Source organism: Mytilus trossulus, chromosome 11, assembly GCF_036588685.1.
Source record: "Mytilus trossulus isolate FHL-02 chromosome 11, PNRI_Mtr1.1.1.hap1, whole genome shotgun sequence".
In the NCBI taxonomy this organism is placed as follows: domain Eukaryota; kingdom Metazoa; phylum Mollusca; class Bivalvia; order Mytilida; family Mytilidae; genus Mytilus; species Mytilus trossulus.
The window spans coordinates 40,779,143-40,804,970 of NC_086383.1; the positions used below are offsets into that span (position 1 = coordinate 40,779,143).

The 25,828-nt window shown below is 31.6% G+C and overlaps 2 protein-coding genes across 2 annotated transcripts; one reads left to right on the forward strand and one right to left on the reverse strand.

The window, feature by feature from the left end:
• Window positions 1–1,011: 1,011 nt before the first annotated feature.
• On the forward strand, window positions 1,012–22,305 carry LOC134691100 (endoplasmic reticulum-Golgi intermediate compartment protein 3-like). The gene is made up of 12 exons (XM_063551332.1): window positions 1,012–1,207; window positions 3,771–3,929; window positions 4,419–4,538; window positions 7,752–7,783; window positions 8,251–8,318; window positions 8,718–8,941; window positions 9,417–9,448; window positions 10,855–10,951; window positions 16,895–16,959; window positions 17,838–17,974; window positions 20,325–20,380; window positions 20,919–22,305. The coding sequence occupies exons 1-12, from the start codon at window positions 1,111–1,113 to the stop codon at window positions 20,996–20,998; spliced, it is 1,167 nt and encodes a 388-aa protein (XP_063407402.1). The 5' UTR covers window positions 1,012–1,110; the 3' UTR covers window positions 20,999–22,305.
• LOC134691099 (reactive oxygen species modulator 1-like) lies at window positions 13,962–16,377 on the reverse strand. The gene is made up of 3 exons (XM_063551331.1): window positions 16,210–16,377; window positions 15,048–15,189; window positions 13,962–14,195 (listed from the first exon to the last, which is right to left on the reverse strand). The coding sequence occupies exons 2-3, from the start codon at window positions 15,176–15,178 to the stop codon at window positions 14,087–14,089; spliced, it is 240 nt and encodes a 79-aa protein (XP_063407401.1). The 5' UTR covers window positions 15,179–15,189; window positions 16,210–16,377; the 3' UTR covers window positions 13,962–14,086.
• Window positions 22,306–25,828: the final 3,523 nt, after the last annotated feature.

Genomic DNA, 25,828 nt, shown 5'->3' on the forward strand with positions numbered 1-25,828 from the left:
GGCTACGAACAGAGACCTATATACTACACTTAAGGATATATGTCAGGCTATATGTCAAACCTACGAGATATAAAGATAATAGGTCATAATACATACTTGAAATGTGGCATTTTTGTTCAATCAATAATGAAAATTAAATGGTGAAATTTCAGCAGGCAGTTGTTCACTTTAGCCAAAATACGATAAGAATCAATGCTGATAAATTATTCACTTGCAAGTGAATAATTCGACGTCCGAAGACTGAATCCGTATTATCACCTTCTCTGAAGATGGTTTATGCCTTGGAACATTATATCTAACAAAATATATGATCCTGGTAACGCAAAAACCAGGCTTTTTCAGCTATTGAAAGGAAAATAATGTCAACATTGAATGTGAAAAACAATGTTAAGCCATTTGGTTGAATACCCCTAATTCGATCCTCAATAAATCATTATTTTACAGATAAAAACGAAGATTCTCTTATTATTTTAACCTATAATATAAAATCAAACACACCTCAGTATAAAAAATCCTATTGCATGTGCTCGCTATCTACTTATATTATACTATTTATGTCTCTTTACATCGTGTTATATGACTCGACAGTCTTCGGAGGTCACACTCTCGATGGTTGATTAGATGGCATCTATAGTGAAATACACAAGAAATACTGACACATATTATCGAATACTGTATCTTAATTCTTTTATTATAAAGATAAAAATTTCAGCAAGATATTGTATAGTTGAAACTAGTCTAACTATACAAATCCTTGATTTCATTGTTTTGTAAAAAAAATATGAGAATGTAAGTCAATTCGGTGAACAAAAAGTTGATAGCTTATGTCACTTTAGGCTTGTCATTTACAAAAAACTCTCGTATTTGACCATATTTATTATGCGCACTTCCAACAAGGACTGTCACTATGAGCAACTGTACTATATGTGTTCTTTCTGTCTTATCTCTGTTTTGTGGTAATCGGATATTTTTTCCAAAATACTCTAGTGTGAAGACCAGTTTGCTATCCACTTCCGGGATCAATACACGTTCGTTGTTTCAATTCGCCGACACAAATTGTGTTTATTTCAAACTTAAATTGATTTTGTATGTTAAATTGAATGGAAGAAAATGAATAAACAAAATGTATTCGAGAAACTGCGTCAGTTCGATGCTTATCCGAAGACGTTGGAAGATTTTAGAATCAAAACATTCGGAGGAGCTACAGGTAAAAGTAAAAATATATGATATCCCTCCAAAACAACTACAAACAGGTAGCTGTCATGATCTTTTTGTCATTTTATTGACATGATTAGATACGACAACCACAAGAAAAACACCTGTTTCATAAACCATGTCAGACCTACAGTGGAAGACCCATATCAACCAGACAGTAGGCAAAGCATCAAGGACACTAGGCTTTCTGAGAAGGAACCTAGGACGGTGTATACCAGAAGTCAAAGCCAAAGCCTACATCACCATGGTCAGACCAACCCTGGAATACGCCTCCACTGTATGGGACCCTTATCAACATAACCTTGAAAAAGACCTAGAACAAGTACAGAGAAGGGCAGCTAGGTTCGTGTACAATGAATACCAAGACATATCCCCAGGTTGTGTCAGCTCCTTAATGAATAGACTAAAATGGGAGCCTCTTAAAGATGGCTGCTGCAAAGACCTACTCACCATGGCATACAAGATCCGCAATAGATTGGTGGATATTGACCCCTCTAATTATTACAAACCCAGAGATTCAAGGACCAGAGGAGGCCACCGCATACACCAACAGCGCACTCTTAAAGATCAATACAGGTACTCCTTCTTCCCAAGATCAACCAGGGAATGGAACACTCTACCGGAAAAAGCCACAACAACAGATACACTAGAAGAGTTCAAGGCCAGCCTTACCATCCTGCCAGAGGCCTTGACAGAACAGAACATATTTTATTTCCAATTAAGGGCCCACAAGGGGCATACAGAGCATACATGAATAAGGAAAAAGAATATTAATTTGATAGATACATAGATACAAACATTATTATACATACAGTAACAATACAATTACTAACTCATATTCACTTTAATAAATTTACCAACAGCATTAAGGACCTGATTGTCTTCACAGTTTAATAAATAAATAAATTTATGCTGATTATCCAGTATAGAAAAATTTGGAATTCTTTGGCAAACAAAGTCAAAGAGAGCATCTCTATCTGATTTAAAATTTTCACAGTTAGTTAAAAAATGGATTTCATTTTCAACACAGCCAGAGGAGCATTTTTTGCAAATTCTTTCATTTCATGTGACAGGAGCTTCACACCAAGAATCCGGGTCCGTTCGCCCTGATTCACGTTTGCCATACTACGTGTTCGCCCTGATACTTGTTCGCCCAGGGTCCATTCGCCCATATTTTTATTTATTTCTGTTTGTTGTCCAGTCGCATAATTTTAAATATGTTAAAGTTTGTTAACAAATTGACAGAATATTTATATTGCCGCAATCATTTTATCATTTTTTCTTTGATTTACAGAGTAGAATTGGTATACAATGTATTTCTCTTTATTGATATTTGTTAACAAAATTATTGTATTCAGCTGTCAATCATGTATGTATGCAGTATAACTGAGACTAGGACTGTCTCCGAGTATAATAATGAACTTGTAAATCCGTTTCATAATTTACAGTTCGTACATCATTGTGTTTATCAATTTCAAGCTGAATATTTTATCAAAACAAAACATTGGATTTTTATTAATAATCCATCAAAAGACAAGTATCACAATAATCAGTGATCCGAATTATTTTGTCATTGAACAGTTAACGATCCTAAACAAGCCATTAACTTTTAAATATTTCCCTGTTTCGATAAATTTCAAGAATATATAGCATAGAAATATCTGAATAAGTTTTTTCAACTTCAATGCCCTGAATATCAGTATTTTTTTAGTAGGGCGAACAGACTCTCTGGGCGAACGAACTCAGGGCGAACATGTTATTAGGGCGAACGATCCTGATACCACACACCTAGAACTCCTTTGACCCCAGATGTACATAGTTTTATTTGTAAATAATTTTCTTGTAAATAGTTTATATTAAGTGAGGAGGGAAGGCCTCATGATTTAACGAGCAAGAGTCATTTATACACTCAAGAAGAGTCCGACTCTGTACTGAAAGAAGAAGAAGAAGAAGAATATTTGACAATTTAAAACACTTGACCTGTCATATGCAGTCTTCACAATAATCTTTTAAATCTACATGATCTACAGACAGTGAGACCTTATTAAAAGCTGATTCTATCTGACATGTCTATAGAGATGATTCTACAGACCTTGATTTTTACATACCTGGGCTGGTGGTTCAGCGAGAAGACTGCTTATGAAACAGTAAAACAAATACATTGCTTTGAACATGTTGAAGTTTGATTCAATATTGCTGAGAGAATTTTCTGTAAATTTATATTTTTAGCGACTATACTACATGTACTTAGTCAATTTCATTATTATGGTGAAACTGTTCATTTCAAAGTGGGTCTCATTGGGGTCTAAGCATGCTGCTGGATTGCCGATTTTTCGTAAGCGTAACAAGTGAAAGTCAAATTGTTGTGCAGTGAAAATTGAGAAATATTATCAAACAGGATACGGGAAATTGCAAGAAAATGAGAATTGCTTCAGAACCCCCCAATGAGACCCCTTTCAAAGTTGATTTGTATTTTAAGTGGCTATAGTCAGTTTCATCATCATGATTATTACATGTTATTCATATAAATATCAGAGTTTGATTTGTATTTTCAGTGACTATAGTCAGTTCCATTATTATGGTGATACTGTTTATGTCAGAGTTGAACTACTACCTAACATATGAAGTAACACCAGAGTTGTTTGTAGACACCTCTAGAGGACAGAAATTAAAGATAAATATAGAAGTTAAATTCCCTGTTTTACCATGTGCATGTAAGTATTTCAACATTGATATAGTTTAGACCACTTTGCTTTAAACTTCCTTTCCAAATTTTTTTTATTGAAGTACATGTATGTAAAAGTACTAAGTAGGCATGAAAATAATTATAGCACAGTCATTTGACAGTAGGTAGCTATAGGGAGACAGGAAACAGACATAGATTTTGTTTTTACCTAAGTATGGATGTATATTTCATGATATTACGTACACTTGTATGTTGAAGTGAACAGTAAAAAGGGACTACTTTTCTTCATTGTAATTGTATAATGATTATGATTTAGATTTAAATATAGATCCCATACTAGACGTGGTAGATGTACATGATGTATTTCAATGTATTTCAATGTGTATAGCTATTCAATGTGCGTCATTTTATGTTTTGTTCAGATTTAGATATAGATGCCGTAGATGTACATACATGTAATGTATGTAGTGGACAACAAATCAATGTGTTTCATCTGATCTTTTATATAATATTTCAGATTTAAGTATAGATGCCATGGATGTATCAGGAGAGCAGCAGATAGATGTGGATCATCATTTATGGAAACAAAGAATAGATTTAGAAGGAAATAAAATAGATGAAGCACCGGAGAAAGAAGGTACTATACAGAGTGTATAATAAATTGTCAACATTTCATTTTAAGACAAAAACATAATCCATTCCTACACATTTGATATACTTGCAATAAAAAAAAATTTGCATATTTGAGTAGACATGTTAGATATGCAGTCTGTGTCATAATATTTTATACTGTTACAGTATTTCAAAAGCTTAAAAATGAAATTGCAGTCTAACATGTTTCAAAATGTTCGGTCTCAATCATACATTGACCTATAATGGTTTACTTTTTATACGACCGCAAATTTTGAAAAAATTTTCGTCGTATATTGCTATCACGTTGGCGTCGTCGTCGTCGTCCGAATACTTTTAGTTTTCGCACTCTAACTTTAGTAAAAGTGAATAGAAATCTATGAAATTTTAACACAAGGTTTATGACCATAAAAGGAAGGTTGGTATTGATTTTGGGAGTTTTGGTCCCAACATTTTAGGAATTAGGGGTATAAAAGGGCCCAAATAAGCATTTTCTTGGTTTTCGCATTATAACTTTAGTTTAAGTTAATAGAAATCTATGAAATTTTGACACAAGGTTGATGAACACAAAAGAAAGGTTGGGATTGATTTTGGGAGTTTTGGTTTTAACAGTTTAGGAATTGGGGGCCAGAAAAGTGCCCAAATAAGCATTATTCCGGGTTTTCGCACAATAACTTTAGTTTAAGTAAATAGAAATCAATGAAATTTAAATATAATGTTTATGACCACAAAAGGAAGATTGGTATTGATTTTGGGAGTTTAGATCCAAACAGTTTAGGAATTAGGGAATAAAAAGGGACCCAAATAAGCATTTTTCTTGGTTTTTCGCACCATAACGTTAGTATAAGTAAATAGAAATCTATGAAATTTAAACACAAGGTTAATGACCATAAAAGGAAAGTTGGTATTGATTTTGGGAGTTTTGGTCCCAATAGTTTAGTAAAAAGGGGCCCAAAGGGTCCAAAATTAAACTTTGTTTGATTTCATCAAAATTGAATAATTGGGGTTCTTTGATATGCCGAATCTAACTGTGTATGTAGATTCTTAACTTTTGGTCCCGTTTTCAAATTGGTCTACATTAAGGTCCAAAGGGTCCAAAATTAAACTTAGTTTGATTTTAACAAAAATTGAATCCTTGGGGTTCTTTGATATGCTGAATCTAAAAATGAACTTAGATTTTTTATTATTGGCCCAGTTTTCAAGTTGGCCCAAATCGGAGTCCAAAATTAAACTTTTTTGATTTCATCAAAAATTGAATAATTTGGGTTCTTTGATATGCCAAATCTAACTGTGTGTACATGTAGATTCTTCATTTTTGGTCCCATTTTCAAATTGGCCTACATTAAGGTCCAAAGAGTCCAAATTTAAACTAAGTTTGATTTTAACAAAAATTAAATTCTTGGGCCTCTTTGATATGCTGAATCTAAACATGTACTTAGATTTTTATTATGGGCCCAGTTTTCAAGTTGGTCCAAATCAGGATCTAAAATTATTATATTAAGTATTGTGGAATAGCAAGTCTTTTCAATTGCACAGTATTGTGCAATGGCAAGAAATATCTAATTTCACAATATTGTGAAATAGCAAATTTTTTTTTAATTAGAGTTATCTTTCTTTGTCCAAAATAGTAAGCAAGAAATATCTTATTGCAAGAATTTTTTTTAATTGGAGTTATCTTTCTTTGTCCAGAATCAACTTAAATCTTTGTTATATACAATATACAATGTATATTCACTTTTTACTACCAACTGATAAATTTAAATAATCTTTATCATTCAGTGATAACAAGCAGTTTTTTTACATTTTATTTACTCTTAGAATTGCTCTAAGAGAAAACAAAATTTTTAAGTTCATTAGAACACATTCATTCTGTGTCAGAAACCTATGCTGTGTCAACTATTTAATCACAATCCAAATTTAGAGCTTAATCCAGCTTGAATGTTGTGTCCATACTTGCCCCAACCGTTCAGGGTTCAACCTCTGCGGTCGTATAAAGCTACGCCCTGCGAAGCATCTGGTTTAATTTGTTATTTGGATGAAGAGTTGTCTCATTGGCACTCACACCACATATTCCTATATCTATACATTAGATATATCAGAAGTGGCGGTCATTTGCCCATAAATCTGTATCATATACATGATATATGTACATGATGTACAATAAAATTATAATTATCAAAATCTTTCCTGGCTCATTAAAAAAAACCTCATCAAGTATACCTGACTAAAAATTTAGAATGCCATAAATACACGTTTTGTCAATTGAAAGGAATTATTTTAACAGTTTATGAACACTTAATATTCTGAGGATTTATTTATTTTCTTCAATATTTCATTTCGTTGTTTTACTTAAGTTTGCTGTGCATACATTTTATAAGAAAAGTGTGCTTCCATTAAAATCATATGAAACGAGTGAGTGGTGAAAAATAATGTTTGTCCAATTCTTGAACCAATCCATGTATACATTATAAACTTAGTCCTCTCTGTAAGATTTTATCATTATTTTCGCAAATATATCATATAATCGTCAATTTTTTTCTCTCTGTTTGTTATGATTTAACAAATATGGCTGCTCATTAAATGCCGTGTTTTGAAGCCGAGTTTAACGATTGTCACCTTATAGTAAACAAATCACAAAAAGCATGGGTATTGATCACGTGTTTAACATGTATAATTAGATATTTGTTTATTTCAATGACAGATCCATGTGTTTTGTAGTCACTAGATTTTTACGAGGAGGGTTACGCTCGGGTCACTATGCATACGGAAAATATGTCGGCGAATTGCTTGCTGGAAGCAAGCAATTAAAAATAAGTAAACTTCTTCTGAATGTGGACAAATTAAAGAATTTTCCTCAGAAAAAAAGTATATGTACATAAGTTGTATAATGAAAACTATCCATTTAGTTATAAAAAACATATGCATATTTTTTTTTAATTTGAGGTTTCTTATGACTTTAACATTAAATTTGTTGTTCAGGTTAAGTATGGAAATCCACTAAAATTGGAATTCTACAAATTGTAATGGCATGAATGGAAGACACACTACCAAAAATGATTGCATCAATTGATTTTTAATTGCCTTGTGGTAGGAAAAAAACCAGTAGAATAATGTCATGGGTTGTGAAAACTCATTGAATAGCAGTAACTATCACATTTAGGTGTTTTGATAAAAAATGTGCTGAAGCATTTTAATCTTGTATTTATATTTTGTATTTCAGAATTAGGAGATGAATCAAAGAATATAACAACAGTAAGTAATATATATAGTTATCTCCCATTGTTAACAAAAAAAATCAAATTTCATCTCTACAGTCAATTAGTTATAAATCACATCTACATTAAATAAAAAGATGTAGTATGATTGCCAATTCTCCACTAGTGACCAAAGGCAGTGATCTCCCCAGGACCTTAAAGCTCTATGGTACCATTGCGCTATATATTCTACCATCAATGACCATGGTGCTATCTTGAAAGATTTTTAGAAATCCAGTGCTTTGTTAATTTCCATGGTGCTATTTGAAACTTCTTGGGAAAACACCGAAAGGATGTAGAAATTTAGCAACTATAGATGCCTGTACTGCCCTCACTCCATGACTTCGAATGTTTTAAAAGAAAAATATAGATAAAGTTACACTAATAAAACTCAACTTTTTAACTTTAAATGTGGATTTGAACATTCATGAATACATTGATTAATTTTATAATTTTACATTCTAGGCAGTTACTAAACCATTAGATCCCAAAAGATGTGAAAGTTGTTATGGTGCAGAGACTAAGGATGGGCAGTAAGTTTTGAGTGTAAATGAATAATTTGAAATTTTGTTTTGTTCTCATTGTCCTGACAGTGAGAATTATAAGTTAAACATTGTTCGGTTTGGTTAAACCCCACTAGGGTGCTGTGTCCTCTGATAATTATATTGTAGAACTTTTAGTTTCACATTCTAATTCAAAGGAAGGGAAATTGTTTAAAAAGAGGATAAATATACATTGCGCTTTTAAAAAAAACTTGTACAAAATAGGGAAAAAAATGCATTTAGATATATAAATATCATGACATCATAATCATGTCATAGATATCAGAGTGTCAGTTCTTTTTATAACAATCCTCACATAGTCTCATTAAAAACTAAAAACCTTGCAATAATTAATTAATTTACCGTAATTTGATTTACTTTGTGTTTCAGATGTTGTAATAACTGTGAAGATGTGAGAGAAGCCTATAGGAAGAAAGGATGGGCTTTTAATAATCCAGAAAATATAGAACAATGTGAGAGAGAAGGGTGGTCACAGAAGATGAAAGCCCAACAAAATGAAGGTTGTCTGGTCTATGGATATTTAGAAGTTAACAGAGTTGCTGGAAATTTCCATTTTGCCCCTGGAAAAAGTTTTCAACAGCAGCATGTTCATGGTAAATACAAATTTTTATATGAATGTGATTATGACACATGTTTCTAGAATAACATTCACTCCAGACCAGCAGACTCTTAATGTAATTTATTATCTAGAGTATAAAAACCAAAAGGATTTCTAACTTTGCCTGATGGAGTTACAACCTAAGATAATTGTTAAACAATAAACTGGAAATTTACAGAAAATTTTAAAACATGTCATTTGAATTTATGAATTTTATATTGGAAATATAGCATGAAAAATTAACTGAAAATTGAGATACACAAAAATTATTTAGAAAAATAATGTCATAAATGATTCAGACAGAACTAAAGAATCCGTCAGTTTCTAATTCAGCTTGTGGGTTATTGTGTATATTCAATCTTTTATTACACATTTTGTGATAAAATCAGCCCAAATTACAAATCCATTACCTCTAGAAAAATTAACTTAAAATACCATATAAATCTATTATCTGTATTTTTTCCTTTTAGTTCATGATTTACAAGCATTTGGTGGCCAAAAGGTAAGATATAAGATAAATATAATTAACATAGTTCTTAATTGTTTTCTACATGTATTCCATATAGTGTGTCTCATTGGGGTCTGATTTTTTTATAAGCGTGACACGTGAAAGTCAAATTATTGTGTCGGGAAATGAGGTCTAGCAGAACGCTGGAAATGGCAAAAAAATGAGAATTGCATAGGTACATAGTGTAAGAGGGATATGGGAATCTCACAAAACAGTAAGTGGGATCCGGGATCGAACCCCCCAATGAAACACCCCATATAAATCAACAATCTGATTAAAATACTAATCCATTGTCCAATCTTTGCTTTATACTGGTACATGGATCTGAAATATTTCATTCTACTTTGTTTGAAAGACATTTCAGGATTCTCTGGTTTTGTCAAAAAAAAAAATTGAAAGGCTAAAATTTCATTGACTGATTTAAAAAAAATTGGCGCAGAAAGTGAATAATGAGTGTTGTCAGATCCTTATAAGCTTAGATTGATATTTTAATTAGATTTTGTATAAATAAAAAAAGTTCATTTTTGATAACAAAATACTTAAAAACACAAATAAGTGAAAAATTATGTGACAAACATGTATCTCATAACAATATCTGATGAAGTCATACAAATGATACAATGTCAGTTTATTTCATAAAAAACGTTGGTTTTACAATGATCCATCTTTTTCACTAGCTTTCATTGTGCAATTCCTAAGCAATGGACTGAAACAACATATGATCTAAATTACTGCAGAAAGGACTTTCTTTTTATACAAATAACAAATGTTCATATTTGTATATTGCTTAAATTTTATAAACATGCAGTTATTGGAATAGAGCTGATAATCCTAACATGAAAGCAAAAAAAAATTACCATTCAATCATTAGCTCATGATGAAAACTGAATAATTAATATACCAAGAAAAACTGGCTATAGAATTTAATGAATAATAAATGCAATATTGATATCAACAATTTCAGGTAAAATGGATTTTTGATAACAACACAATTGAATGAAATTGTTGATATCATTTTCACCATAATCTGCTAAAGCTTTTTTTATTTAGGAAATACACATTACTGTAAATTCAGAAATTACAGCGAGGTTTTTATTATTGTGAATAATGTGACAGAGTTGTAAACGCAATAATTAAAAAGCATTTGGTAATATTTTAACTGAATTAAGCATGACTTTTCTTAAAATCATAAAAGTTAAAATCGCAATTAAGTTTAAAATGACAAAATCGCAATAATAAATGCACGCAATAATTTCTGAATTTACAGTATTATAAATCTCTTATAACATTTGTATCAAAACTATTTTTAACCTTTCTCATCATCAATCTAAAATTTGATGGTACATTTTGTACCAAAACAGTTACTGATTAACAATTGTATGTATTTTTTTTCTTTTCAGTTTAATCTTACACATTATATAAAACATTTATCATTTGGAGATGATTATCCTGGAATAGTTAATCCGTTGGATAATGTGGAACATATAGCAGACAAAAGTAAGTATATCAGGGAGGAGTGTAGAAGAGGTAAAGGGGAGATAATCCATTAGATAATGTTGAACAAATAGCAGACAAAAATAAATATATCAGGGAGGAGTGTAGAAGAGTTAAGGGGAGATAATCCTGGAATAGTAAATCCATTATATAATATGATACATATAGCAGACAAAAGTAAGTATATCAGAGAGGAGTGTAGAAGAGGTTAAGGCGAGATAATCCTGGAAAAGTTAATCCATTGGATAATGTGGAACATATAGCAGATAAAAGTAAGTATATCAGGGAGTAGTGTAGTAGAAGTAAGGGGAGGTAATCCTGGAATAGTAAATCCATTAGATAATGTGGATCATATAGCAGACAAAAATAAGTATATCAGAGAGGAGTGTAGAAGAGTTAAGGGGTGATAATCGTGGAATAGTAAATCCATTGGATAATGTGGAACATATAGCAGACAAAAGTAAGTATATCAGGGAGGACTTTAGCAGGATCAGGGGCGATAATTTTGAGATAGTAAAATCAATTGGACAATGTTAATTATCATATATATGTTACATAATTTAATAGCAAGTATTTACAAAACTGAGCAGTATGGGAGATAATCCTTATGTAACGTTGTAAATCCATAATCATATTTGGATATAATCCATAAATCTTACAAAGGACACATAAAAGTCATGTTGAAATCTCATTATTGGGTTGATGTTTTGTACAGTGAAAATGTATTAGAAACTAAATTTGACTATTAATGGCTACCCCATTTTCCAAGTACCTTCCCTGTGTATTATGGAGACCAAATGGTGTAGAAGTAAGAAACCTAATGTCCTGGGGGAGTGTTTTAGACTGAATAGAAACAATCTTTAAATAGAAATGAAAACAAGTACATGTAATGTGCAATATATTGAAATAATGTTGATAAAATGAGATGAATTCTTCAATATTGTAACATTATGTGTTAACCATTCTAGTATACATGTATAAATTATATCAGAAAATAATCCTAGAGTAGCAGTTTTATAGCCATATTTAGCCAGTTTGTTTTGCTGTAGAGAAATATCATGTGTGGCTTTGTAGATAAGGAATCAATTTGTGTGTACTGTATAGATTTGTACAACATGCCTTTGTTTCTGTTTAATTTCAAGCGTAACTTACTATAAGGGTTACATTTCTGCAAAAACAGCAATAAGCATGAAAAGAGATGTGGATATGAACAAAAAAAAGATACAACTGGGAAGCTATTTAACTAAGGAGTCCATAATCATTCCACCATAAATATCCTGATGCATTCAAAAGATCTCATTGCATTGTTTAATGGAGACATTGTGGAACTATAGTTGAAAAAATGGTCCATGTCCCATTACAACTATATGAATGGTTCCATTAAATGATTGTAGAATATGGCCAGTTACACTAATAACAAAAGCAAATAATACCACCAGTATGAAAGCATTACATTACACAAGTGTTCCTGTTTTACACTAGTCTTTTAGGGCATATTATAATAGGTTGCTGTTTCAATGTGACCCAAAACTCCATTTTGAAGGCTGTACTTTGACCTATAATTGTTGAATTTTACACATTGTGACTTAGATGGAGAGTTGTCTCATTGGCACCCAGACCACATCTTCTAATTCTAATTAGAGGAGTTGCATTTTACAAGGTGACATTGTGGTATTATTCCAAAAATTGTCAGTCCTACAACTCCTGTTAACTGTGTTGAATTAATTGAACTGTATACTGTGGATTCATTATTATTCGTTGGATACCAATTTTCGTGGGTTCAGGTGAACCACGGAAATTCAAATGTTCAACGAATATCATATTTTTAATAGGCTTTGTATATAGATTTTTAAAAAACCATCAAAAATCAAATATCCACGAATAAACAAGTTTTCAGTAATCCACGAAAATTGATACCTACAAAAATAAATGAATCCACAGTATAATGAGTATGCTGACAAATAATCTTACCAAGTAGGCAAGCTTTCTATCTCAACAGTCATTAGGGATCGTTGTGTTGTGTTTTGAAAGACAGACATTGGCTATATTCCAGAGCTTATGTGCAGTGTTCAGTGTCATGGGAGACTTCGAATAAATTGAATTTGAAATAAGAAATGTTGTATCATTATGGGAGTTCCTTATTCATCAGGGAAAACACCTTGTAAATGCTGATCTTTTCTCACATGTTTTTGTTTTGTTATTTTTGTTATTTGGTTTTGATGGCATTGCTTTGAGTCTATGTACATCGGGTTTTTGTCTTTTTGACACATTCTCCGTTTCCATTCTCAATTTTATTACATGACTTTTTTTGTTCCGGTCATTTAGACTGAACATTAAATGATTAAATAGGCACTAGTTTATTTTTTAAATCTGTGTGTCAACTTCTAAATGTCTTTCTGGAAGTTTGTTGACGGTCTAATAAACATATAACCCATATCTCCTTTTATTCACCAATTTGAATAGTTGAGTAATTCTCAAGGCATGCCTTTGTGCTGTGTTTAAAGGAATTCTGTATCATCAGCTTGTTAACACAGAGGTTTGTGTGTTTGAATAATGTATGTGGTACTTCAATCTTAATTGACTAGAATTGTCAGTTCAGCTTGTTAAGATCTGTTAACACAGAGGTTTGTGAGTTTGAATAATGTACTGGACTCCAATCTTAATTGACTAGAATTGTCAGTTGGTGGTTCTTCTTCAGCACTGTAGCTTCCTCTACCAATAAAAACTGACTACCATGAATTAGCACAGCCACACTAGTGACTGCTGAAAGATTGATGGTGGTGTGTAACATAAATCAAACGACCTTAGTTTCACGGTTATAGGAATATAGAGAGTTCTAAATCAATTTCAAAGAGACAGCAACCTAACTACACAAAATTACTGGAAGACAAAAAGTTGTATCAAACTTTAGTAAACTGACAGAAATTATTTGTTTTTGAATTTTGACAGTAAAAGCCTCATCTTAATCCTTCATACCATTTCTTCAAGTAAATGTATTAACACAAAAGATGTCTAACCTATATAATATCAACCTTTAATTACAAAACAAATTTTCTTTAAGTGAACATGATTATAATTTTCGGCTACAGTAACTGGCACTGAGTTTTATGTCAATAGATGGTGTTTATTATCACTCTGTCAGCATCGTATTCCTGTTCCTATACTCATGAACACACCAAATGTACCACCACCTTGCACCATGGTTTTACCAACAGTCTGTATTAATTCTCTTCCTCGTAATCCCATCCTATAAAAGAATATTTTATTAAATATTTGAAACTCAAGTATCAAATCATTCCATCTAAAGCTACATATAATTACATCACCAGGTTGAAAAAGGATAAGTAATATCAAGATAATGAGGGAAAAAAATATGAAAAGTGTCATACTATCTGTATTCAATAATAGTACATTGTATTTTAGTGGGAATTGATCATGTTTAGTTTTCTTTTAAAAGTGTTTTGTTGATTTGTTTTTTTTTCTTTTCTTTTTAAGCCATAATGTTAACTTCAATGTACATATAGATTTATACAACTCGTCTATATATATATATATATTTGTACTATTCAGTCTATATGATCCGTTCATCCTATATTGATTCTTAAAATTCAAGAGTCTTATCTAAAAATGAGGGTAAATTATATGGCCTTCAATATACCGTTTCGATGCCTAACATCTCTGAAGAGACATTTATTGTTGAAATCCAGATCTGGTGTACCAAAAAATATTGACACCTTATTTTTGTGGCATAACATCTTGGCCACAAGTTTATTGTTCTCTGTTTAGTATTAAATTTATATCAAGTTTCATTTTGTAACATCTTGTGATCAATTTTATCTGGCAATCACCAATGGCAATCAGCAGGGTTAAAGAACATCAGTTGTTCGACCTGTTAGTCAAATGTGTTTTGTTTATATATACTTTTCCACTATTTTGGTCTTTTGGAAAATGTTGTTTGTGCTGTATTTAGACCCTTCTACAACGAAATTTGTTCTTCATGCACACATATAAAAATTGCATTTTTATCGAACCCAATTATAGGTTTGAACGTAGTTTTCAATTTAGACAAGTTTGTTTAATTTGTACAATTATATATTACCTTAAAGCAGAAAATCCTCCAAAGAGTGCACCAGACGCTAAACCAACACAAAATCCCATTGTGAATCCCATTTTCATTTTATCAAAACATCTTGGCCCTGTTTGCCCATATCCACTAGGAACAGCCGGCATGCTTTTCTAATCTGAAAAAAAAAGAAACATTATAAATTAAAAAAAAAAAGAAGTTTGTTTCAATTAGTACCATAATCAAGATAATTACATGTATCCTTGTGTTATGGCCATGGGTTTCTGTGATATTTAGAAGGCATTAACTCGTCGCCATTTCCAAAGAAAAAGCATGCATAGTTCAAATTCATACAATGAACATGATGTAAGAAAACATGATCTGATGACACAGTAAAGAATATTGATGACTTTGATAAGTTAAGGCAGTGATTTTTCTTAATTTAACTAATTATTAACTATTAATAAATCAGGAACTTTTAAAGCTAGCTTTACAATTTTGGTGTTTCTCATGTTTGAAGGCTGTTTGGTTGCCTATAATCATGATAATAATTTACCATGCTTACATCAACTTCATTAAAACTTTGTTTTTTGATGGCCTAGTTGTCAAATTTTCAATACACCTTATCACTATTTGTCCGCCATTACTGGATATCACAAAGGTTCCCGTAAAATTTTGACGTCATAAAACAAAATATCTGACGTCACAATAGAAAAGTGATTGTTGTTGACGTCAAAAGTTCAAGCAGCCGGGTCACCGGGGATAAGTGATAAGGTGTATCATACCAGAGGGTTGAAATAGGGATACCTTCATGACAAATAACGGTAAAAATTCTTGCCAAATGACATTTTTGGTATTTTTTTGTGCAAGGCAATATAATGTACACCTTAATGTTAATGCCTTCCAAGACCTCTTAATTATTTGGACTAGGGCAAGACCATGATGACTACGCCAGTCTACGGTACCCTCACATCCCCCCTTTTTAAAAATTTATTTTAAGGTTGTGGCTTGGTGTCTATTTCTAACATGAAGAACTATGTCTCTAGAAAAATATGTCTCTAGAAAGTGTATGTTAAATACCAATGTGGTGCATCACGTTTATAACACTAACTGTAAATACATTATTGCATTATTGTGTCTCATCATTTCACACTTTTCAGCGATATTGTCATTGTCATGATTGTTTGGAAAGACTGACCTTGTGTTGTATCTTTTATTTGTAAACGAGATCACATAAAAAAACACGCTGTTAACAGTAATAACAATAAGGGAACGTTGTTTTCTTCTTCAAGGTGCTTTTATGAAATTTTTAGAAGCATTTCTTGAAACAAACGTGACTTCCGGTTGGTCTAAGGACCGAAAAGCAAAACGGTGTCACAACGGCCGTTTAATATACATTTTTTTTGTTATGGATGTTTTACTTTAGATTAAACATATTTTCATTCAATAAAAGTTCTACTTGGATACAAGTTTATGAGAGGACATGTACACCAGTTCTGCCAACATTTCATGAAGCAAATGCATGAGCTTTTGCCAAAATTGAAAAGAGAAAAAGCAATAGATGAAAGGAAAATGCAGCCAAAAAAAGCATGAACATGCATGTATCTGTTGGCAGCCCTGCCTACACACCAATAAAGATTTAGGTCAAAAACTAAATTGTCATTACTGTCCAAAGTTATAATAGGAAATAACCATACCTTTAAGAAAACAGTATGTTATAGCTCTCTTGAAGTCAGAACATTAATTAAAAGATTTGAATGGTGTCTTGGGGAATATAAAGGCTAATAAAGGGTGTCTTACTTTTATTGGAAAAGTAACTTTTTTTAAAATTAATCTAATTAATGTATAAATACCAAATAGACAGATTATGTTTTCTTTTTCAGCTCAGATGATGTTCCAGTATTATGTAAAAATTGTACCCACAACATATGTTAAAGTGGATAGCAAGGTAGGTCTGAATTTATGTTAGTACAAATAGTTGAAGAAATTAATGCTGTTTTTTCCATAGGCTTGTATGAAGACTTCTGCAAACCCATGAAATTAAATATCCTAGAATATGCAAGTTTTCCTTCATCCACGTAAATTAGTACCCACGAAAATAAATGAATCCACAGTATGTACAGATTAACACAGTAAACATAAGCTCTGTAGAGCTCTTAACCGACTTGATATTTAAAAAACAAATAACAAATTATAAGCACAATTGAGTGGGTTTCAATGGGGTCTAAGCATGACACGGGATTGCTGATTTTTTGTTAGCATGACATGTGAAAATCCAAATTATTGTGTTGTGAAAATGGGAAATGAGGTCTAGCAAGACCCGGCAAATGACAAAAAATGAGAATTGCTTACGTACATAGTGTAAGCGGGATACAGGAATCAGACAAAACAGAAAGCGGGATCCAGGATCAGAACCCCCCAATGAGACACCCAATTGACGGACTACACATGCTTAAAATAAGCAAACATAAAATTGAGAATGGAAATAGGGAATGTGTCAAAGAGACATCAACCTGACCAAAAAGCAGACAACAGCCGAAGGCCACCAAAGGGTCTTCAATGTAGCTAAAAAAACTCCTGCACCATGAATTAAAGCATGTACTGGTTACTCAGTCTGGTTACATTGTTTCCAGCATACTGTTACCTTGTGAACTAGCACTGAAAATCATGAAGGTACAATGTATTTACAAAGCAGGGATAATGTTCACATTACATTAGCATGTTCTCATCCTGAATATGCATTTTATTAGCCCCTGAACATGAAGCAGCCATTAATTATCATAAACTATTGTTAAAAATAAATATGAACCAGAATTTTTATTACAGATATTAAATACAAACCAGTATTCAGTAACCAAACATTCCAAAGTAGTGGGTGGTACCACCGGAGAATCTGGGTTACCTGGAGTCTTTGTTATATATGAAATATCTCCAATGATGGTTAAATATACAGAAAAACAGAGGTAAGACTTGTCTCCCTTTAGTCTATTTTTTTGCAAACTTCTTATCTCCCATTTAAATTATATTTTCTTAATTTATTACTGGAAAATGTGGCATAACATTTTTAGCTCACCTGGCCCGAAGGGCCAAGTGAGCTTTTCTCATCACTTGGCGTCTGTCGTCGTCCGTCGTCGTCCTCCGTCGTCGTTTACTTTTACTAAAATATTCTCCTCTGAAACAACTGGGCCAAATTAAACCAAACTTGGCCACAATCATCATTAGGGTATCTAGTTTAAAAAATGTGTGGCGTGACCCGTTAAACCAACCAAGATGGCCACCATGGCTAAAAATAGAACATAGGGGTAAAATGCAGTTTTTGGCTTATAACTCGAAAACCAAAGCATTTAGAGCAAATCTGACAAGGGGGTTTAATTGTTTATAAGGTCAAGATCTATCTGCCTTGAAATTTTCAGATGAATCGGACAACCTGTTGTTGGTAATTTTAGGGAAATTTTGCTGTTCCTGGTTATTATCTTGAATATTATTATAGTTAGAGATAAACTGTAAACAGCAATAATGTTCAGCAAAGTAAGATTTACAAATAAGTCAACATGACCAAAATGGTCCGTTGACCCCTTTAGGAGTTATTGCCCTTTAAAGTCAATTTTTAACCATTTTTTGTAAATTTTATATATCTTTTACAAAAATCTTCTCCTCTGAAACTGCTTGGCCAAATTTAACCAAACTTGGCCACAATCATCATTGGGGTATCTAGTTTAAAAAATGTGTGGCGTGACCCGGTCAACAAACCAAGATGGCCGCCACGGCTAAAAATAGAACATAGGGGTAAAATGCAGTTTTTGGCTTATAACTCAAAAACCAAAGCATTTAGAGCAAATCTGACATGTGGTATAATTGTTTATCAGGTCAAGATCTATCTGCCCTGAAATTTTCAGATGAATCCCACAACCCGTTGTTGGGTTGCTGCCCCTGAATTGGTAATTTTAAGGAAATTTTGCTGTTTTCGGTTATTATCTTGAATATTATTATAGATAAAGATAAACTGTAAACAGCAATAATGTTCAGCAAAGTACGATTTACAAATAAGTCAACATGACTGAAATGGTCAATTGACCCCCTAAGGAGTTATTGTCCTTTATAGTCAATTTTTAACAATTTTCATAAAATTTGTAAATTTTTATTAACATATCCACTGATACTACTGGGCCAAGTTAATTATAGATAGAGATAATTGTAAGCAGCAAGACTGTTTAGTAAAGTAAGATTTACAAACACATCACCATCACCAAAACACAATTTTGTCATGAATCCATCTGCTTCCTTTGTTTAATATTCACATATACCAAGGTGAGCGACACAGGCTCTTTAGAGCCTCTAGTTCCTAAATCTCCATGATCTTTTACAAAAATCTTCCCCTCTGAAACTACCAGGCCAAATTAATCCAAACTTGGCCTCAATCATCATTGGATGTATCTAGTTAAAAAATTGTGTTTTTTTACCCGACCAACCAACCCAGATGGCCGCCACGGCTTAAAATAGAACATTGAGGTTAAATGCAGTTTTTGGTTATTACTCAAAAGCATTTAGAGCAAATCTGACAATGGGTAAAATTGTTTATCTGGTCAAGATCTATCTGCCCTGAAATTTTTAGATGAATCGGACAACTCCTTGTTAGGTTGCTGCCCCTAAATTGGTAATTTTAAGGAAATTTTGCTGTTTTGTGTTATTATCTTGAATATTATTATGGATAGAGATAAACTGTAAACAGCAATAATGTACAGCAATTTAAGACTAAAAAATAAGTCAAATGACCAAAATGGTCAATTGACTCCCTAAGAAGTTATTGTCCTTTATAATCAATTTTTAACAATTTTCATAAAATTTGTAAATTTTTACTAACATTTTCCACTGAAACTACACAGACAAGTTCATTATAGTTAGAGATAATTGTAAGCAGCAAAAATGTTCAGTAAAGTAAGATGTACAAACACATCACAATCACCTAAACACAATTTTGTCATGAACTGTCTGCTTCCTTTGTTTAATTCACATATACCAAGGTGAGCGACACAGGCTCTTTAGAGCCTCTAGTTCTTTCTTGCTCAAATTTGTTAGTTTTTAATAATAAAGGATTTTTTTTATAAGACAAGATAATGAAATTTTTGTTCACTATATTTTTGGAAGATAAAGGGCTATCTTGACAAAGGTAACATTATTTGCTAGTTTCTTGTGTGTTGTTGTGAAGTAATGCAAAAAGAAATAATAAGAAAATAAAAAAAATTAACAACATCAAATTGTTTAAAATTCAAATGCCATTTAAATACATTACTTACAAATTATTATTTTTTTCAGGTCATTTATGCACTTTCTGACTGGTGTATGTGCAATTATAGGAGGTGTCTTTACTGGTGAGATTACTGAAGAGTTATGAACATTGCATTGTATAAAGCATTGGTTGTAGTTGATTCAACAGTTATAGTTGATTTAACTACAATTATGGACAAAGGAAGATAACTCAATTTTTAATAATTATATCATTTATATTTTTAGAACAGATATAAGATTCCTGCACCTAGAACAAGTTATGTAATTTTCTTGACAAGTTTGTCATTATTTTGTGACTTGAAAAACCTTGAGTGGTAATAAAAAATGTGTACAATTTTCATAACATTTGGTTGAGTCTAACTTAAGTTAGAGATCAGAAACAAAAAAATTCAGCTATTATTAAAATTGAGAATGGAAGTGGGGAATGTGTCAAAGAGAACAACCCAAACTAAAGAACAGAAAACAACCAAAGGTCACCAATGGGTCTTCAACACAGTCAGAAAATTCCACAACAGAGTCGGGCATCATCGGGCCCCTTAACTACAATATGTACTAGTTTAGTGAAAACAAACATCACAAATAAATAACATGTTTTATTAGATTATTTTTCTTTTTTTCTAGTGGCTGGAATAATAGATTCAATGATTTACCATTCGGCTAAAGCTTTACAGAAAAAGATAGAGTTAGGAAAAGCAACGTGACGCACAGACATATTTAGGATATTTAAGATAATTGAAAGGTTATGGTGTATGAATATATATATATGCGTGAGCTGTTCAAGTTTAGATGTCCCGAAGTTTGCAGTGCATTTGGAATGTACTTTTTGAAGACACTCTATTTCGACGAGTGGCATTTTGAAAATGGCCACTTTTCTATTCAAAGATAGATCTAATACTTATTTTTCTAATGAAACTGCTGATTAAAAATATTTTGGGATCATTCCATACCCATCATGTTATATTTGTAACTTACTCTGATTTCTTGTAAGAATTCATTGAAACTTTGTTTTGTTTTATGATAAATTTTTTTTAAAACACAACCCTTTGCATTGTTTTTAATTTGAAACAGAAGGTATTTTGTTTACATGTTTTCATTATCTTAAAAAGCACCATCATGAAAAAGACATTGGAGGAAATTATTTTATCTTTTTGGTTTAAAAGTAAGCTTAAAAATCCTTTGCAAGTTTAATATGAGTTAAAAAAAAAATAATAAAAAAAAGTAATGGAGTTTGCCAAAGTCTGTTATTTTGTCTGTCAATGTGTGTTGTTGTATGTTGATGAGTTAAGTTTCACTTGTTTTTTATGCAATTTATGTTCAAAATTGTTTTTGAATCGGATAAATAAGTTAAAAAGAAAAAGAGATCATTGAAATATCTAATCACACTTTGTGTTCTTCTTTTCTTGTCTTCTAACATTGTTTTATGTACGGTAGTATTTATACATATGTTTTTGACAAACTGAAAAGTGATTTAAGTTTTTTTTTCATAATTAATTGCCGATTTTTTCATAAGGGCTGTTCCAGAAAATACTATGTCTTCCAAAAGAGAAGGCAATTTCTTAACATTTTATGTGGGTGGTTGTACTTGAAATTCCAAAATGCAAAGGAAGTGTTATTGTAATTTATTTCTGATGGTGGCCGTCCCTGAGCAATGGGGGTTGGGGACACAGTATTTTCTGAAACAACTCTAAGACCATCACTGTTTATTTGAAATAATAAATATTAACCAGAGAATGAAAGCGCTAAATATTAACCTTTTTATGACTTTTGTGGTGCTTTTAAAGTTGTGGAAGAAACTGTAATCTATTTTGAAATTGTCATTACAGTATTGAAGTTTACTTTTAATATAAAGATTAAAGTTACATCAGAAAATAAGAAATGTTATTTATTTATATGCATATATGTTTTGTTTCCTTTTCCATTTTTGTGTTTAAATGAAATGTCCCACTCGCACTATCATTTTCTATGTTCAGAGGATCGTGAAATTTGGGTAAAATGTCTAATTTGGAATTAAAATTAGAAAGATCATATCATATCATAAGGAACATGTGCACCAAGTTTGAAGTCAATTGGACTTCAACTTCATCAAAAACTACCTTGACCAAAAACTTTAACCTGAAGCGGGACAGATGGACGGATGGACGAACGGACGCACAGACCAGAAAACATAATGCCCCTCTACTATCGTAGGTGGGGCATAAAAAGTATAATTTAAATATAAACAAAAGTCAAAATAGACAAAAACATAGAAATGAAGACCCCCCTCCCAAAAAAATTAAGAAGGGTATTTCTTACAAATTGATGAAAGGGGAGAAAAATGTCTCATTATTTAAAAAAAATCTATGCAAGAAATGTTGTTTTAAAAGTATATTTTATCATACATTTATTCTCATTGATTTGAAAAGAAGAACGTACCATTTATATTACCTTTGGTTGTCCATTTTTTTTCATTCAGCACTATAACAAAAAGAAATTGGTATAATACTATTTAAGGTATCTCGCCAACAATAGGTCATATGGCCACTAAAAATAACAGAATGCTTAGCTTGAAGTTAATACTTATTTAAGAATTGAATGCATCTTTTTGCATTTTTTTGGGGTGTAAAAGTGTAGACCGAAGCACATTTTGTATGGAGTGCAGAAGCTTTTCATTCTAGAAATGTGCACACACTTTGACAACTCTTTTAAATTACTAAAAGCATTCAATTCTTATAATTACAATTTTATTCTAGTCTCCAAGAAGGCTGTAAAATTGATAATATTTGTTTTGGATTTTACTTTTGGATAATATCTGTTTATAAGATGTTTACCAATAAGCAATCCAGGTATACATGTTTAAGATTTGTGAACTGTCATTTTTTGGATCAAGAAATCCTTCAAGTGGAAAATATGTCATAATTTTATTTATGTAATTTCTATTTACTGGGAAAATATATATGTGTACGTTTTGGAAGAATGTTTAACTCTGAAAGAAATCTAGTTGTTGTGAATATTTAACAATTTCAAACGATGAAAATAGTGGCAAGACATACTGTGAAACAAATAATGCAGCCATTGTTTTACTTCTGAAGTTGTGATACTATATATATATTAAACATAGGCCTTTTAATGTTGTTTTTAATCAAAGTTTGTGTTATTAATACATTTTGAAAAATTTATTCTTTATCCGCATAAAATTTATAAATATGTAATCTTTAGAAATTGCAGGATAACACTGTCCATTCATTGATGTTTTGAATCTCGCATAACAAACACTTGAAACATGTAAAACAGAGCTTTAATTTCTACTTCACAACCAGAATTGAATTTAGAATAGAAATCAGAAATATGTAAAAGAAACAACAACCCAACCAAAGAGCAGAAAATTGCCTAAGGCAACTTATTTGTTTTAGTTTTTTTCATGTTTTACAATTTTAGTTACAGATCGAAAGATTATATGTTTTTAGGGCTGTTCCATTTAATTATTTCTTGGTCATGGGTGTCATGTTAATTTTTCTTCTATTGGTTGGTTACACTGTTTGGAAAGTGTTTTTCCCCCGAGTACCTTCCATGTTTAAATGTAACAGTCCTTATGGCATTGCTTTGTTTTTTTGTGTTCTTTTTTTCATTGTACTTTTCCAAAACTTATTTTTATAGCATGCAACAACCTGGCCATTATGAACCATTCACAGTACTGTTGCAATCTTTTAATGAAAATACAGATTTTTTGTGTTATTAAAATTTCCTGTTACAAAATGATAGAAATTATTATAAATTAAGGAATGTATCTCCCTCGTGCAAAGCTCTGTTTTTTTTCACAGATTTGGCTATACTTTTTGGACCTTTTGGATTATAGCTCTTCATCTTTTATATAAGCTTTGGATTTCAAATATTTTGGCCACGAGCATCACTGAAGAGATTTGTATTGTCAAAATGCGCATCTGATGCAAGAAAATTAGTACCGTTAATTTTATTTTAAATATTCCAGTAAGCATGCAGATTTTTTAACCTATGGAAACTCAATAGTATTGTATTCTTTGCTTACTATAAAGAATAACCTGTAACAATTGAGTTGTTATTAGCCATTCAGCTACTTCTCCATCATCTTATGCTTAGCTATTGAGATACATGTTACTTTGGCTTTGAGCAATGCTAAATAGACCTCAATGTCAACATCAACAGGAGATAAAATTGTCTAATGTTACTTTAAGATAGTAAAACACTACATTTGGTGTAGACACTGGTCTTATGTTGAAGACCATATGGTGCTCATATAGAATTTAATTTTACGATCTCCAAAGTAGCTTATGTCATAGTGCACCAATACAATTTTTAAGAAAGTTTGTATCAGAGTTATCATTAAGTGCATTTGTTATATATACAATTTACAATAAAATATGTAATGAATTTAACGAGTGATTTTATTTCATTTCTTAAATACTGATAAATTGATACCAGTATTTAAAAGTGTTTGGTATTGTCTACAAAAGAATCCTCTTTGATGCTTGTATCAAATGTTATGAACGCTAGATTTAGTAGGAAGTTGAAAAGCATCAAAGACTGATTGAGTTTTGCTGTCTTAACCTTCTGTTGTAAATATTTCAGTCATATATAGCATGATCATAATAAAATCATCTTGTTTACGTGAAGTAAGGTGGGTTTTTTTTTATACTGTGGATTCACTAATATTCCTTGGATACCAATTTTCGTGGATTTCGTGGATACCGAAGAACCACAAATTTAAATGTTCAACGAATTACAAATTTTCTTAAGGAATGTGTGTAGACTTTAGAAAACCACGAATTTAAATATCCACGAATATGCAAGTTTTCTTCAAACCACGAAAATTGGTACCCACGAAAATAAATGAATCCACAGTAGTACTATCATAAGCCAAATACCAGAGTAGAAAATGTGAGAATTTTCACATCAACCTATATTTGAATTTTCTTAAATTAAGAGATTGACTTTAGTAATGTCCTGCATCAAATATTACATGCATATCCAGGAAGATATTAGACTTGGATATTAAAATAAAAATAAAATAAACTCTGGGTCAACAAAAGTCTTAAAGATTGTTATTACATCTAAACAAGAGCTTCTCTGAGAAGAAGTAAATACATTTTTAAAGTCTTTGGTTTGACCAATCCAGAATATTTATCCTTAAAATCTCTAATTCTTAAGTAGAGATTACTAAAAGACCCTTAGAAATAAATAAGTTCAATTTCCTTTTAGAGATGTTGTGGTGAGAGATATCGTTTTCTTATATAATAGCTGGCAAATGTGAAAGATATCAATATTTATACTCAAACCGAACAGATTTCATAATAAATAAATTGGGAATGTGTCCATGGGACACAGATAATGCTCACACTTGCATTTTAAGTTATAAACATGATAAAGGGACATATCTCAATAAAAGTTAAAGTGGCGCTACCAAATTTCCTACTTGATCCGAGTTTTGTGGTAATAAGCTTTTATGTACTGTGGATTCATTTATTTTCGTGGGCACTAACTTTCGTGGACAATTAATTTCATGGTTTTGCTTAAGTCTT

Bases quoted from the DNA above. Each gene is read 5' to 3' on its own strand.
- LOC134691100 (XM_063551332.1), top strand. From the start codon at position 1,111: ATGAATAAACAAAATGTATTCGAGAAACTGCGTCAGTTCGATGCTTAT. The intron at 3,930-4,418 runs GTAAGTATTTCA...ATAATATTTCAG, and splicing joins CCCTGTTTTACCATGTGCAT to ATTTAAGTATAGATGCCATG. The intron at 10,952-16,894 runs GTAAGTATATCA...TTTCTTTTTCAG, and splicing joins GGAACATATAGCAGACAAAA to CTCAGATGATGTTCCAGTAT.
- LOC134691099 (XM_063551331.1), bottom strand. From the start codon at position 15,178: ATGCCGGCTGTTCCTAGTGGATATGGGCAAACAGGGCCAAGATGTTTT. The intron at 14,196-15,047 runs GTAATATATAAT...ATTCTTTTATAG, and splicing joins GGAGGATTTTCTGCTTTAAG to GATGGGATTACGAGGAAGAG.